The sequence below is a fragment of the Choristoneura fumiferana genome, chromosome Z (genome assembly GCF_025370935.1).
Source record: "Choristoneura fumiferana chromosome Z, NRCan_CFum_1, whole genome shotgun sequence".
Taxonomy (NCBI): Eukaryota; Metazoa; Arthropoda; class Insecta; order Lepidoptera; family Tortricidae; genus Choristoneura; species Choristoneura fumiferana.
In genome coordinates this window covers 10,867,029-10,883,649 of record NC_133472.1, presented here as the reverse complement: position 1 = coordinate 10,883,649, position 16,621 = coordinate 10,867,029, and the positions used below count along the sequence as shown (strand labels likewise).

Here is a 16,621-nt window from a genome sequence, read left to right as displayed (position 1 = left end):
TAGACTATTTCAATTCAGAAATTTAAATGCTTATTTCGTAGGTATAATGGAGGAATTTCAATATTTAAGATACCAAATTGACGTTGTTTTGTTCACATTCAGTTAAATACCTATAAAACCAAGTATAAACTGTGTACTATAGTACTTTTCGGATAGGAGGGTACGGTGACACATGTCATTAAACAATTAAAGGGTTATGACAATGTTAATTCGAATCGATTTATTGCGATTCTCAATCAAATATGCTAATGGTGTGTAATCGATTTTATTAGTGATAGTTTTATGTTTAACTAGTTTTTGCCTGGCTTCACCCGCGTAGCAAGTGTTTTTGCTTGTCTATCGGGATCTCACTAGTTAACCATGCGGTCTTCTTTGGCACTATATCAAAACTAATAACGGTAAAAAAATTAACAAAAACCGTAATAACAAATTTGAATAACAAAGTAAAAATCCCAAATACGGGACTTATCACGCTATTTTTACACAAGTAATATTTACCTCGACGTTTCGGCAACATTCCAGTTGCCATGGTCACGAGTAGACTGAAGTATTAGTATTTTTTTAAATAGCGTGATAAGTCCCGTATATGGTATTTTGACTATGAGTGAGAATCACGAAAGTTTATAACGTTATAACAAAGTAACAGTTCAAAACATCAAACTATACGAAACACTCGATACAAAGACGCATTTAAGGACCTTCGCTCTCGTAATAATTGACATATGATGCGAGTCAAACGATTTGACAAGATTGTGGAATCGATTCGGTCGATAAGCAAAGTCAAGCTCTATTGAAATAGAGTTCCGTTTCACGCAATGAAAGTTGACGAGAATAAAATTTATCTTTTTAGTTCTAAACTATAATAATATATTTTTAAGTGATTTTTGTTTATTATTACGAAATCTTTTAGGCTATAGAGATAATTATTTTTTTTGTTCTTTCGGGATTCAAGTAGGTAACTATATTTTTTTATAAATTATTGGCCTGAAACGTTCATGGCGTGGAATGGAAAAAACGGAAGTGTCACCGTACCCATCCTACCCGAAAAGTACTATTAATGCACATTGTATGTAATTCGGCCGAGTGTTAAGTAATTTGAATTTGAATGTCCGTCCGAATCATGTCAGAGTGCACCCACAACAAAGACAGACGTTTCGAAATCTATTGCAGTTGAACAACGCAAAACTCATAGCTATTGGACTTTACCTTCTTACTCACACATTATCCTAATTACCTCAGTGACAGAATAGCTAAGCCTGTTGCGTAAATATACAAGATAATGATTGATATCAGCAATAAATAGCCTAGATCAACAACAGTATCTTGGTTTAGCAATTCTAAGTCACATGGAATTTTCCAAAATTCATAACTAAGTACATTATTGACTACACTTTATTTTATTATATTAAGCACTGTTGCCGTCAACTTCGCCTCCATCCTATGGGAACTTTGTGTTTTCCTAGGATTAATCAAGGATAATGTAGCTTCATAGCGACGTAAGTACCAAAACCAATGTAGTAATTCCATAAATTATTGCTCACATAAAAAAAGAAAATGTAAGTACCTATAATTACTAACTCCGGGACTTTATTACAATATCGGTAACAAATTACGAGTGAAATTATGAAAATTAATATGTAAAAGAAAAGTAACATGTAAATTTACAAAACTTGAAGTGCCGTACGTCACTAAAAGCTATATAATAAAAAAAATACAATCAAATGTCAGTATAAAACATGGAAATAAATTGCAATACCAAAGTCAAATTTGGAAAATAGAAACAATTTGTGAAGTAAATAGTGAAACAACTAAATGTTAATGTGAGACAACATTATAAAATCAAAATTAGTTAACAAACGTGAAACATTGTAAATCAAAAACAATAGAGTAGGTCGGTACCTACCGAACAAAGCACAGAAAAAAAAATTAGGTATGCATATAAAAACGACGATATAAAATTCCTCTGTACTATTTTACAAAGTACAATGACTTGCCCGAAAGACGTATTTTAAGTCTGCGTCAGAATGCTTCATCCGAACATTCAAGAACAAACATTATCACCAAATTTCAATGAGAAGTTAAAAAATATCTACTTTCGTATAAAAGAGTTGAATTTGGTGGCTTCTGATTCCTTTGTTTTTCAATATTTTATAAAACAAAAAATACAGTTTTTACTCGTATCTAATCAATGAGTTCTAAACAGCGATACCCCACTAAATGGGGAAGTTCAATTACTTTTTTCGTGCCACCCTTTAGCTTATGGGGAAAATATTTTTTATCAATTTCTGTGGCTTTGGGTCAACAACGTGCTGATACTGTAACAAGATTGAACTGTCAGTCTATCAAGACCATTTTTATCAGGTACGCGTAAAGTTATCAGGCCGCCATTAATATTAAACTTATAGCAGCTACGGACTCCTGCAACCTAAAAAAAAACCGGACAAGAGCTTGTCGGACACGCCCGAAATAGGTTTCCGTAGCCATTAAGAAAAAATAAAGAAATATTTTTCTAAGGATTTCGTATTTTGTACGGAATATTCCAAGTTTAGGTATATTTCAATCTTAGGCTGCTATTTACTCTTAAACTACTAATAATTCTCAAGAAAACGTAACCGTTATAGTTTTCCTTGTAAGTTTGATATACTTACTACCATCCTGAATTTTTTCAAACGACGCTCGATTTGAATGAAAATTTGCACTTTAGAGTTGAATATTTTGCAAACAAATCACTGAATCGAGTAACCCCTTAATGGTTTTAAAAGACCTATCCAATGATACCCCACACTACAAGGTTGGATAGAAAAAAAAAACACTGTCTATGAGAGGTAATCAATAAAAAAAATGTTTTTTTTTTATACCAAAAGACAGACAGACATGGCGAAACTTCAAGGGTTCCGTTTTTGCTAATTTGGCTACGGAACCCTAAGAATTAAGTTTCTGAATTTACACGATCGTTGCAGAAGTTTATTTAGCGATAATAGATTTAGACGGACAAGGAGGGTATTTAGCTTTGTTACACTATTGTTATATATAGAGCAAACAAGATGACGCAAGCGCTAGTTGATGCGCCCGCAAGGAACAAACACCACTGCGAAATCTCTATCTACAGCTACGAACAAATAATAGCGTAACTCAGAACAAATTCCACACAAAAAGTGGCCATACCTAAAACCAAAACGACTTATGATTCAAATACGAATCAATTTCAAGGTTTCAAATAGACGTGCTTGTTGATTGGTTAAAATTCAGAAACAAAGCAGGGCTTGGTTGGCTCGCGTGATGCAATGTCAAATACACAAACTGCATATACAACTGGCGTTCAGACGGATCACTTCTTACATCTAAAGCCCGCTCCACACTTAGCCCGCGGATCGCGCGCAATGGCTGCGAAGGGGCGCGAGTGGGGCGCGAACGCTAAGTGTAGAGCCGTTTCGCATATTCTTCGCGGTTTCGCGCTTTGTTCCCCAATTTTGGTCGGTTTTTTGTCCCGCGTCAAAGGGAGCGCGAAGCGCGAACGCGACGCGAACGTGCATGACTCCACACTCGCAGTCGGCGACCAATCAGTATTGTTCGAGTCGTTCGAGTGTTTGGACCTGCACCGTCGTTGTGAAACTGGTGAGAAAAATGAGCGTAACATGGACAAACGAGCTGGAACTACATTTTTTAGAATATTACCAAGCGGAACCCATTTTGTAGGATCCTAACCAAAAGGACCACAAACTGTACATAGTTGTAGTACGCTAACGCGCATAAAGTTAGGGACGCAGCAACAGCTACTTCAACGTCCGTTTCATTTAACGTTGCGAACATAACTGTGAAAATACCGCGAACCATTACGAGTGTAGAGTCGTTGTTAACTTCGCGGCAAGTTCGCTCCGCGAAATCGCGCCGTGATCCGCGGACTAACCTCCTTATTCATAAACGACCATCAAACCTATTTTAGTTAAAATGCCGCTAAAATTCGTTTGTCCTTATCTGTGACTTCGACATTTGTATTTGTTAGAAAGGGACAAAGCATTTGTTAGTTAACATAGGCTTGTTAAGTTTTATGAATAAGGGGGTAAGTGTAGAGCGCCCATAACGTTTCAATGACGTGTCATATATTGATAATGACAGCCTGTTTTTAAGCGACTTAAAGGAAAAGGAGGAGGTTATCAATTCAGTTGTATTTTTAGGCTGTTACCTCAGAACTCCGTCATTTACGAAACGACACGAAAAAAAAAGTTTTTTTCGTTGGTCTATGAATAACTCTAATTAAGTCCCATATGCACAAAATCAGGATCTGATGATTGGATCCTAAGGAAATCGAGGGAATTCTTCAAATATTGTAGGGACAGTCAGGGACACCTATGGTAATTTGGATATATTTAGTAGTAACTCGTGCATTTGCTCTTGAAAATCGTCATTTGATGAAGTGGAACTAATGATTAAAGACAAGTGAAGACCACGTTGACCACCGAAGTACCTAACTTACTATGCAATATCAAGTATTTCACGGGTTTAATTTCAATTATTTTAACACAGTTGTTAAGCAATTTATGCTCCTCGTAATGCATATGGTGAAATGGAATGGATGATGAAGCACCAGGACTCTTGAATAATGAACGTCTCTGCATCGGAAAAAGCAATCTTTCGTAAAAGGTGATGAGCAGTTGACATTAAACTATTGTATTTTATATTATTCACACTAAAAATCGTGAAAAATATAAAGATTGTTTGTACTTATTGTTTCAGTGATACAGGAAAGAAGAAAGTAAGAAGATGGGTGAGGAAACTGTCATATACATTATGTGAGCCATAGACCACAGACTTGATTATGCATAATAGGTACTGACCATCTCCAACTGATAATGTATTTGGACATTTTTGAATATAAATCTAATTCTACGACTACTTAATAGTGGAAAGTGATCCTGGACATTTTAATTTAGCATTGTTCTTGCACCACATTATAATACACGTTAGCATGATAATTTAGAGCTGTTCACAATCAAAAAACTATGTTTTTTTTTACAAAAAATGGAACCGACTTCAAAAACCTTGAAAGTAATTTTCTACTAGTTTGAAGTCGGTGCCTCAGCACGAGCCAGCAAGAGTAAAACTATAGTCGTCTACCTCACCTACATACTATATATTGGGCTTCAATCACTCCTGCTGGCTCGTGCTGAGGCACCGATTTGTAAGTGTTTTATTGCAAATGCCATTTTTTAAAGTTGATAATTATAAAGCCACGCCGTTTTCTATGCTGGTTGTTCTTTAATAATATTAAGATATTTTTTTTTTTCAATTTTCTTAATGCTCGGTGTGAAAAGTTGTATGAGCCACTCGGGAGCAAAATTATTTTCATCTTGGGCGTTAACACTTGAATCCCTCATTACGCTCAGGATTCTACTTTAGACAATCCTTCGCTACATTCTGGATTCAATGTACGCCCTCGCCGTAAATACACTATTTTGCTCCCTTGTAACACAATAACTATACCATTAGTTTGAGATTGAAACAATAACCTCCGCTAAGAAAACCTATATTTTCAAATACAAACACAAAAACTTATAAACACAACAAAGATTTTAACCACTTTCAAACGGTATTTTCACAGAAGTGACTTAAAAATCTGCCGCTGTTGCAGCACATTAGCAAACTATTGTGAAACTAGCTTCCGTCCTTCTGCAAAGTTCGCAAAATCTGCTCATTGTAGGTACATCATTAGCTCGGCTTGGCGTCAAAGTTGAGGGTCAAGTCAGTTGCAATTTCCTTTGTGTTCCTTTTGTGGTCAATAAACTTTTGTTTCCAATTTTTTAAGTCAAAAAATATTCCTATACTAGTGCTTAACCGTGGCTTCGCACACGTAAATCATTAGGTCCAGCAGCTGAATTGAAATTCCGGGATTTTTAAAAATTCCCATGGGAATTCCCGAAAATTAAATCGTTGTTTTACGTTACATTAAAAACAATCATGGTCAAATGGTTTAGCAGGCTTAAGGAAGGTCATGTGGCCCCTGTGAGGAATAGTTGAATTGGTGAATGTCAATTGTTTGTCGCCTCTTATCTAGTAATAACTTTGAGTAATAAATCCAACTTTCAGCCCTCTATCTTGAACTGTCATAGAGATAATGTCAAAAATGTATTTTTTTTACATTTTGTTCCAAACTCATTTTTCTCGTAATCCATAGCAGCTAAAGCATCAAAACAAAATCACAGCTACGTGGTTTGAGTGGGAGTATACCTTGAAATTTTATTAATAGTTTATACGTGAGAAATAAAAATAAAAAAATACAATTTATTTTTTGACACCTTCTTTTAAAAAGTTTTTTAAAGGTACAACTATGCATAAAATCATGTAAATTGCAAATAGTATTAGCTACTACCATACGAAAAATCAATTAATTATAATTGGTGCAACATACTGAAAAAAAAACTAACGAAATTATTCAAGTAGGTATACCACGCGCCATATAAATCTGCCTAAAAGTTCATTATCCTTACTTAATACTCAGTTTTGACGCATTTTCGAGATAATTTTTTAATGCGACGTCTACGTTACTCCCGGATTGTGTTCGAATCGCTTAACGATATAGTGCCTATTTAATTATTGGAATTAAACCTTTATAGTTTTTGTGGTACTAGTCGTGGCAATGAACTTTTAGGCAAAGTTAGGCGGCGGAAGGTATATCAAGATGGCTGTCACAAAAGGTTACTGAACAGCTGCTGTGTTCGAGTACTTTCATGACTAAGCCCAGCGGTTATTGTTTCGAGATTTTATCCCTATCTCGTGGAAACATCGGAATAAAAAGTAGGCTATGTTTTATTCCAGATTTCAGCTATCTACATACCAAATTTCATGACTCTAAGCCCAGCGGTTATTAGTTCGAGATTTTATCCCTATCTTGTGGGAACACCGGGATAAAAAGTATCCTATGTTTAATCCAGGTTATAAACTAACTTTTAGCTAAATTTCATCCAAATCCGTCCAGCCGTTTCAGCGTGTTCAAGTAACAAACATACTCACTCACTCACAAACTTTCACATTTACTTATAATATTGACGTAGTAACTAGGATAGGATCATTCATAATTAGGGCCCGGAATTTTGCGTGCGGCTATTGACGATTGTAGGGAGAGAGCACCGCTTTTAATCGATGTTATCGACAAATCGATAAATTTTAGGGTTCCGTTGCCAAAATGGCACAAACGGAATCCTTATAGTTTCGCCATGTCTGTCTGTCTGTCTGTCCATTTGCGGCTTTGCTCAGCAGGGACTATTATTGCTAGAAAGCTGTATTTTTGCACGAATATATATGTAAACTATGCCGACAAAATGGTACAATAAAAAATTCAAAAAAATATTTTAGAGTAGATCATGGGGGGTGATTTTTTTCTCATCCAACCTATTAGTGTGGGGTATCGTTGGATAGGTCTTTTAAAACCATTAGGGGGTTCCTAAAACGATTTTTGGATTCAGTTATTTGTTTGCAAAATATTCAACTTTAAAGTGCAAATTTTCATTTAAATCGAGCGTCCCCCCCCCCTCTAAAATCTAAACAGGTGGGAGGAAATTTTTTTAAAAAATTAGTTTGGTAATAAGTATGTACTTATATCAAACTTACAAAGAAAACTATAACGGTTAAGTTTTCTTGAGAATTATTAGTAGTTCAAAAGTGAATAGCAGCCTTAGGTATAAAATATACCTAAACTTGTAATATTCCGTACAAAACATGAAATCCTTAGAAAAATATTAAGTACTTAATTTTTTCGTAATGGCTACGGAACCCTATTTCTAGCATTTCCGACACGCTCTTGGCCGTTTTTTTTATTATATTTTTATTCAATAAAACCTGATACTTTCCGATGATACGTACTTTTTTCAACGGTCAATGATGTATAAAAAGTTCGAAATATTGGAATTTCGAGTGGCCGAAAGATTTTTAGTTCATGCTTTATTTAAATCACTATAATTACGAATACCTTTATATTTTATAACTTGAGAAAAGACCCCTCTGAGACCACTTAATGTTAGGTAAGTAGCTTGTTTACCTACCCTTTGACAAAATAAAAGAGAAAATACCTACTGATTGAGGTCTCAATACTCACCATCCAGTGTCAAAACATATTTATTAGCTATCTAAGAGTTGATAAGGTAAGTAGGTTTTGCTCGCAAGTGTTATTTTATTGAAATAGATTAACTAACCGCAATGATAATAGTCTGATAATATCTATAATAAAAAGCGGTGCTCTTTCCCTACAATCTGTCATGTTCAAATTCCGGGCCTTATTCATAATACTAGGCTGGTTTTGATTACTTTCATATTTTAGAAGCAAATAATAAATAAATAAATATAAATAAATATCACGGGACAATTCACACCAATTGACCTAGTCCCAAAGTAAGCTTAGCAAAGCTTGTGTTATGGGTACTAAGCAACGGATAAATATAATTATATAGATATAGATACATACTTAAATACATATTAAACACCCAAGACCCGAGAACAAACATTCGTATTTTTCATACAAATATCTGCCCCGACACGGGAATCGAACCCGGGACCTCAAGCTTCGTAGTCAGGTTCTCTAACCACTAGGCCATCTGGTCGTCTACTAGAAGCAGTCATCAACTATTCACAAAAAAATAACTACAATTAAAAACTTTTCTTACCTTAATATAGTAGCGTGCTATAGCACTTGTAGTAAATAATATGAGGACGAGTGCCATCACGCACCCCAGTACCACGTTAAAGGCCGACATGTTGCAGCGCCGCGCATACAGCCCTGCAAACAAATAAAATTATTAGAAATCTTGTTCATTCTCATGGAAACTAATGTACTTAACCTTTCTTTTTGGGGGTTATAGGCAAAATATCATCCCTACCTCTACCCGCACGTTTAATGTCCCTAGCTTTCCTAGCTTCAGTACAATGGTGATAATTAAGCCCTGGACTGGTTCTAGCACAACAATTTATGTGTCTGCGACATAAGAGGAGAATCGATTTAGTTACCTATAACGAGAATTTGAACGTGTCTTATCCCCCGCCCCCCCCCTGGCTATGGAATTTGACCATGTGACCGCCTCCCCGCACCCCGGGCAATAAAGCTGGATCCACTCTTAGTGATGATAATGTGAAGACGGATGAGTTAATACCAAAATTCTGAAGAAAAGCAAAAAAGCATTTGTTTGGAAAACAGGAGGTCAACCTCTAAAGCCATTATGTTAGAGGAGACGTGGAAGAACGACCTTCACCCATCTGATAACCAGATGAGAAATATTTTTTATTAAATATTACTTATTTACAAACATGCCTATCATAGCTTACCTGGGCCAATCAACTATTTTACCGACACTGGGCGTCTCCCGCGTTACCAAAATTGTCTCTGGTGTTACCAAAAAAATCGTACTTCCGACAAAAAATTTCACGGTTTAATAGGTTGAACTTACGTAAGATGGCATTTATTCATGTACACCATCTATAAAATTACAGAAAAACATATTTACTTACAAAAATCAGCAATTGTTTGAAAAATGTCGCGGACAGATTAGTGTCGGTAAAAAAGTTGATTGGCCCACCTATCGAAAATGGCTATTTTTATTTACGTAAATTCATTTTAGTTGTTTTTTTTAAATACCCTTACTCATTTGATAACCGGTGATCTTTTATTCCAACTGATAGTTTTTAATACAGAGAATATGCCTTGGTATTGGTAGGCTTGCCTACTTATTTTTAACCGACTTCAAAAGAGGAGGTTCTATGTTCCATTGTTTGTATTTTTTTTTTCTATTTTTTTATGTATGTTCACCGATTACTCAGTCAATTGTGGACCGATTTTCAAAATTCTTTTTTTATTCGAAAGAGTACTCTTCTGAGGTGGTCCCATTGTCACCAAGTCAATATCTGATCTTGGGATCCTAGGGAAATCGAGGGCAAACCTCAAAATTTATAGGCACACCTATGGCGATTTTGGCATTTTTAGCATTACGACAAGCATTTACATTCAGAAAGTATAATTTGGTAAACTGGACCTGATGAAGAAGACCGTCGATGGCCATTGGAACTCGTCAAAGCTAAGAAATGCTCGCGCGTCTATAAACAATCATGATTACTAAACCTAGATAAGCGACTAAGAAGAAGCTTTAAGTTAATGATTCGTTCAAAATGATCTGATGCTGAAGCCGGAAGGTAGGCAACGGAACTCTGTTATAAAACAACGTAACTAAGCCGTTTGATCTTAATGGAATCGTTGTGAGATGTACTTTGGCTACAGAAAAAATAAAGAAAACTTTTTCAACAAAAAAGTAAAACCGACTCCAAAAAAATAAACAAATATCAAAAAATGAAACCGACTACAAAACTCTTGAAAATATTTTTCTAGGTAGTTACCCACTACCTCGAAGTCGGTAACTCAGCACGACCCAGCAGGAGTGATTGAAACCCATAGTATATAAGTGAGGTAAACGACTATTGTTCCACTCTTGCTGGCTCGTGCTGAGTCACCGACTTCAGTACTTAGAGCTAGTAGGTACCTACCGAGAAACATATTTTCAAGAGTTTTGTAGTCGGTTCCATTTTTTATTTATTTTTTTGTTCATGGCAACCTGGCAAGCGGGTATGAACCATAGACTTAATATTACTAGCGTAAGTTTATGGTATGAACAGGTGAGTCAATATAGGTAACTGAGCATTTCTAAAAAAGTTTGTACATTTGATTTGCGACTCCGATTTAGGCAAGCCTATATGATTAATTTCGTAATTAAATTGTCTTTCTTATGATACCAATCTTGACTGGTTATCAGATGGGTGTAGTTGAGCATTTCTAAAAAAGTTTGTACTGTTACGACGGTGGGTTAGGTGATAGACTTTAATCGTGTTTTTTTTGTACGTTGGAGGCGTTCTCAGCAGGCTGAAATACTGTTTCAGGCCGTTTCAGAGGATGCTCGATCACATATTAGTTTATCAAAATTTCACCCAAGTTGCCGTTGTTTTCAGGCGCCTGAAACATGTTTTCAGTCCGTTTTAGGCCACCCTCTATCCGATGACGCCATAACCTGAAAACCCGTTTTCAGGCGTTTTCAGGACCCCTTATGGGCCTTTGAAGTACATTTCAGTATATGGCGAAATTTTCAATAGGAGTGAAAGAGATAGCACGATTAGAAAGAGACAGCTATACTGAGAACATTCGAGAAGGTGTGTGACAAGGATAACCTATATGTGTGAGAGACAGACAGATGATCCTATTTCCGGAATATTCTAGTAACTGTGTGAGAGAGATAGCACATGAAAGAGACAGACACTACTCGTTTCCGGAACATTCGAGATGTAGGTATGACGTCCTAGCTGGACTGTTCTCGAACTTTGTGGACCGATTCACCGGGGGTATATAAGCCGGGCGAGGTTGCCGCGGAGTGAGTTTCGAATGCGATACCGAGAGATAAACATCGAAGATAATCAAAGCGACTAGTAAGTAAGTTTTAGAGTGCGAAATTACTGTGAACTGCTTTAAAGTGTTTTATAAAGTTAAGTAACAGTGTGAAAATAAATCCTACTCTTATTCATCGGTGTTAAAAGTGCTTTTCAATCACGAACCCACCCCACGAACGTAACAGTACAAATTTTGATTTGCAACTCCGATTTGGATAAAAATTTGCAGGTATGTAGAGTGAACGATACTGATTCGTAATAACATAGTCTCTCAAAATGTCCCAATTGGTTTGTATGGTCCTTTTTTGTTACCAAAACTCTATGGATTTGAAAGAAAGAAAGAAAGAAAGAAAACATTTATTCGTGACATTAAAAAAGACAGCAACAATAATAAAAATAAAATTAAAAATTGTTACGTATGCATGTCACGAAATGGTCCCAAATCAGCAATCTGCCGGTCTTGCGAACGGCGCTGGTCTTCCTTTGGGACCACATTTGCGGTCTTCATTTGCGGTAACAAAAAAGGAACTTTCCATACAAATTAATTGGGACATTTCGGGAGGCTATATTATTTAAACTCAGTATCGTTCACTCTATCTACCTGCAAATTTTTACCCATATCGGAGTCATAAATCAAATGTACAAACTCTTTTAGAAATGCTCTTCTAATAATTCTTCTTCATTTTCATTTTCCGTAGCTTCCACGATGTCATTTATTTTTAACGGTGTTTGGTCCCCAACAAATCCAGTTGGTTTTAAATGATTATCTTCTAAACGCCAACTACAGTTTTTTTGGGCCCAATTTTATAGTCTTGATCAGTGGCATGAAGCCACATAGAATTAACGTATAAGTATAATTCGCAAAGTTTTATTGAAGATGGAACGAGACATTTTTGGAATATGATTGGCGGTTACAATTAGAAAAAAAATAGAATACTGTTTAACTTTTAAAATAATAATAATGTTTATGTCATCCATCATCATCTCAGCCGTAGGACGTCCACTGTTGGACATAGCACTCCCTCATAGAACTCCAGTCGCTTAGGTTGGCAGCGGCTTGCATCCACCGAATGATTATGTACCTACTAACATAAAAAAAATATATTGTAAAATATTTAATGCATTCTATCTGTTTTGTAATAAATGCTTTTGATATCAATTATGTATTGAATTTCATTTTTCTATATTTTTATATTTTTTTTCTTTAATATACTAGAATTTTAACTTAACTTTAATGAAATCGAAGAACCTTCATTTGTCTTCTATAAAACCTTGTATTTTAGACATCAACGCAATAGGATTATTTTATGTTTTTTAAGCAGTAAAATGTGTTGTCATACCGCAAGAAATCGTTAAAAATTAACAATACTTTACTAGAAGAAACCAATTATCAACAAGTACTGTAGATCCGGATTAAAGTTCGCGCATAATAAAGATAATATTTTTTTATTTTTTCGTCCACTGTCTACAATCTGATAGCCTTAATTCTTGGAGAGCAAACTAATTCATAGATAAAATCCGCCATGGCTAAATTACTAAGAAAATCCAATACGTACCAATGAGTCAGTTAGTTATTTTTAAAGGTTTTTGGGTGCATACTTAAAATATTCAAAGTCTAGCCGCTAGACTTTGAATCGGATGCCATCCATTATAATAATTATAATTAAATCAATTGTTAGTACCCCGAATCAGGTTTTCACGTGACAGGCTTAGCCTAGTGTGGAACCAATGGAAATCCTATTTGTTATTTTGGTTTTGCTTTTAATAAAACTTTTTTTTACCCCTTCTAGAAAGTATTATAGGTATGCGTTTTATATTAAACGGGGATTCGATTTGTAGCATTCGAACATGGCGGATGTAGACAATCTAATTTTGCTATTTCAGTTTCTTAGGCTAGTTGAAGTATAATTTTGATAGTGTTTTATGCGGCGATTAACGTTAACAGTGAACAGTGATCACAAAATTCTATATTTCTCTCGTGTCTGACATTTTTTAATGCGCAAGTTGTGTCCACGTGGTTTCTGGAATTTTACTATCAAGTTGTCAAACTACAACCACCGTACAACGTCCCTCTCAAAGAGAGTTTACTTTGACACTGGCGAAATTGTCCTATTAATTAGGACAGAAAAGCCATATTTTTAAAGAGAAGAAGTATATTAAACGGGCGCCGTTCAATCAGCAGAAATACTTACTTTTTATATGACGTTCCGACTGACGCGACTGACAAAGTAAATCATAATAAACATTTAGCATAACAGTAAAGTGCATGATTATGACAAGCAAAACGTTTAGGTTACATACTTACATACATTAAGCGTAAATAAATAATCCCACTTTGAACAATGAATGAAATTTATACTAACACTAGCTGTTGCCCCGACTCCGTCCGCGTAGAAGTATGAAAAATAGTTAACAGCCTACCGAATATAAACAAAAAAAAACATTAAAATCGGTAAAGCCGTTTCAGAGGAGTTTGGTCACAAAAATTGTTACATAACGATCAGGTGGCTTAAATAATCTACAGCTGGCGTTTTCAACCTTTGGTTTTTTAACGGCACACTTTTCGTTCATCAAAGTTTAACGGCACACCAGTAAAAAATAGTCAAGTGTCAGTTGTTTTCGTACTATTTTCTCATTAAAACTCATTATTTCGTGAAGTGGAAAAACTACTTCTTCCCGTCTAAACCGCTGTACCGATTAAGATGAAATTCGGTGTACCGGTACAAATAGTTTGAGTCCCGGGGAAGGATATATGTAGGATAGTTTTAACCCGAAAAAGTCGCGCGAAATAGCTAGTACCTATATTATAAATGTCAGCCTAAAACCCCACTATGCCTTACATTTTCCAGATACTTAACGTAAAATGGAGACTTTTCAGGAGAGGCCAAAATGTAATTTACAAATAAGATACAGTTAGCAATTATTACATAAATGATTACAACAATAATAAGACGTTAATCAAATAACGGAAAACCATAAAGTACCTAGTTTTCTCAGAATAGAGAGTAAAATCGATTACTTACACTATGTTTTAAATCAGGTTGTGTTTGTGTTTTTAAATCCATTTTTTTATTTAAATTATTTTTTTAATAATTGCTTACTGTATCTTATTTGTAAATTAAATTTTGGCCTCTCCTGAAAATTCTCCATTTTACTTTAGTTCATATTACAGGTGACCTGGCTTTACCTGGGTATGGAGGATTATGATTGAATGTACAGTCAGCCAATTTTATTCCTAGGCCACCACAGAAACGTGTCGTAATGACATTCGATGAACATTGTTATAGACAAATAAAATTATTTACTATGATAAGGTTCCATAGCGGCACTGAAATCAAATTGGTTGACTCTACCTATGTGACCTATCCTATTTCGCAAAGGTGGTTAGGCAAATGGGATGCATTAGGTATAATATTAGTTTCAGTATTAGTTTTCCGTTATAACATTTTAACTCTCTATTTTTTTTGTATGATTTCGGGCACCAGAATCCACGTTAAGACCTAATGTACATATAATCCTAATCCCATTACATGTACCAAGTTTCGTATTAATCTGGTACGTTGTTTTTAAGTAAGTACCAGCAGTCGGCTGCAATGGAATTGCTGGCGTCCTCGCAACAATTAAGTAATTTAACTAGCCATAACCAACTTATTTGACAGTATAACTGCGGTACACTTATTTTTGGCCCCTTCTTTACTGAAAAAGTAAGTATCCATGTGGAATTTCTTAAAATTAATTATGGGGTTGCTGGAGAGATGCTCTGCAGCAATCCCAATTTCAATTAATTGTACCCTCGATTATATTGAAGTACAATTTTTTTAAGTAGGTACTAATTCGGTACATATTGGGTACATCAGCTTTATGTCTTAAAAATCACAAAACAGACAGTGGGGTTGTCAGGGAGCATGACATCAAAATTAGCCATTAATGACATTGTAACAAAAACCACGGCACGCGTCATCGTGAATGACTCTACCTATAGAGGTACAGTTTTAAAATGTAATGTATGGAGCCACAATAACCCGGTTATTTTACGAAATAGTTATTTAATTGTGCCAAAACCTGCCTGGGTAAACGTCTACATCAATGTTATTGGACTTGTATGAAACACTAATTAGTGTGTTTGGAAACGTTCTATGGAATTTTATAGTACCTACTTACTTTTGCTGGTTGATTAATGATTGATATATATATATATATTGCGGTTGTATCGTATCTTCACCTCCGCCACCGCCTCCGCATTTTTTTTTAATTTCTACGGCGTATTTTTTTTATTTTCTCATTTCATTATCTCGGCGCGCAGCGGGAACGCGGCCGGGTTGGGGGCGGGCGTATGTCAAATAACACACGACAGGAATCAACCTGTCTCGTTGCTTGAACGTACGAAATTGTAGGGTACGTATATAATATGTTTGATTGAACCGCGATTTTTTATAGTGATTTTGTACAAAGTAATTGTTTATTTAAGTCACATGCATGACGACAAGTGAGATTTGGCAGTTTTTTAGAAGTTTTAGAGATTTTTGAGTTGAATAAAGCATAAACTACTATTTTTTCCACATCCACTTTCACCTCCGCTTCCGCCTCTTCCTCCACTAAGAAGTCCGTTACAACCCTAATATATATTATATATATCTATATACCTATTATGGAAACGGCAATTTATATAATATAAACAAAACCACATATATATATTCAATAAACACGAGGAAGTTCAAAGTTGACTTAGAAAAAGTTGTTCATTTACGCACTTAGTTATGTAAATTGGATCGTGGAGTGCGCCGTCTGTCGTCGCCTCGAGATGAACGCGCCGCGCATACGGTGAATTCAATATCACCATCCATCAATATGCTGATCCCTGAACCTTCCGCGTGACTGTTATGTTTGTGAATGCAAGATAAAAAGATAATTTCTTGACCTCGGAGAGCCACGTATGATCCACGTAAACACGCGATATTGTTGGCTAAATTGCATTTTGTTTACATCGCTTTTGTCGATTATTGCACAACTTAAGTTACTTTTGCGAAACTATTAAGTATTACATATGACGATTAACCTAGATGTGAGTATTGCAGGTACACTAAAAATCGGTGATATCAGCTTGGGTGTACCAGCAGCTTCAATCTTTAACCCGAGGTTAACGAGACGCAGTAAATAAGTTCCTGTTCGTACTTTGTAGATGACCAATGTCAACTTGACTATACATAAACAT

The 16,621-nt window shown here is 35.5% G+C and overlaps 1 protein-coding gene across 3 annotated transcripts in view; it reads right to left on the bottom strand.

Moving 5' to 3' along the window:
* Agpat2 (1-Acylglycerol-3-phosphate O-acyltransferase 2) overlaps positions 1–16,621 on the bottom strand; it is a 60,833-nt gene that overhangs the window by 17,663 nt on the left and 26,549 nt on the right. For all 3 annotated transcript variants that reach the window (XM_074086335.1, XM_074086350.1, XM_074086342.1), the window contains one exon: positions 8,655–8,767. In XM_074086335.1, coding sequence (XP_073942436.1) covers positions 8,655–8,767 — 113 coding nt within the window. The remainder of the gene's footprint in view (positions 1–8,654; positions 8,768–16,621) is intronic.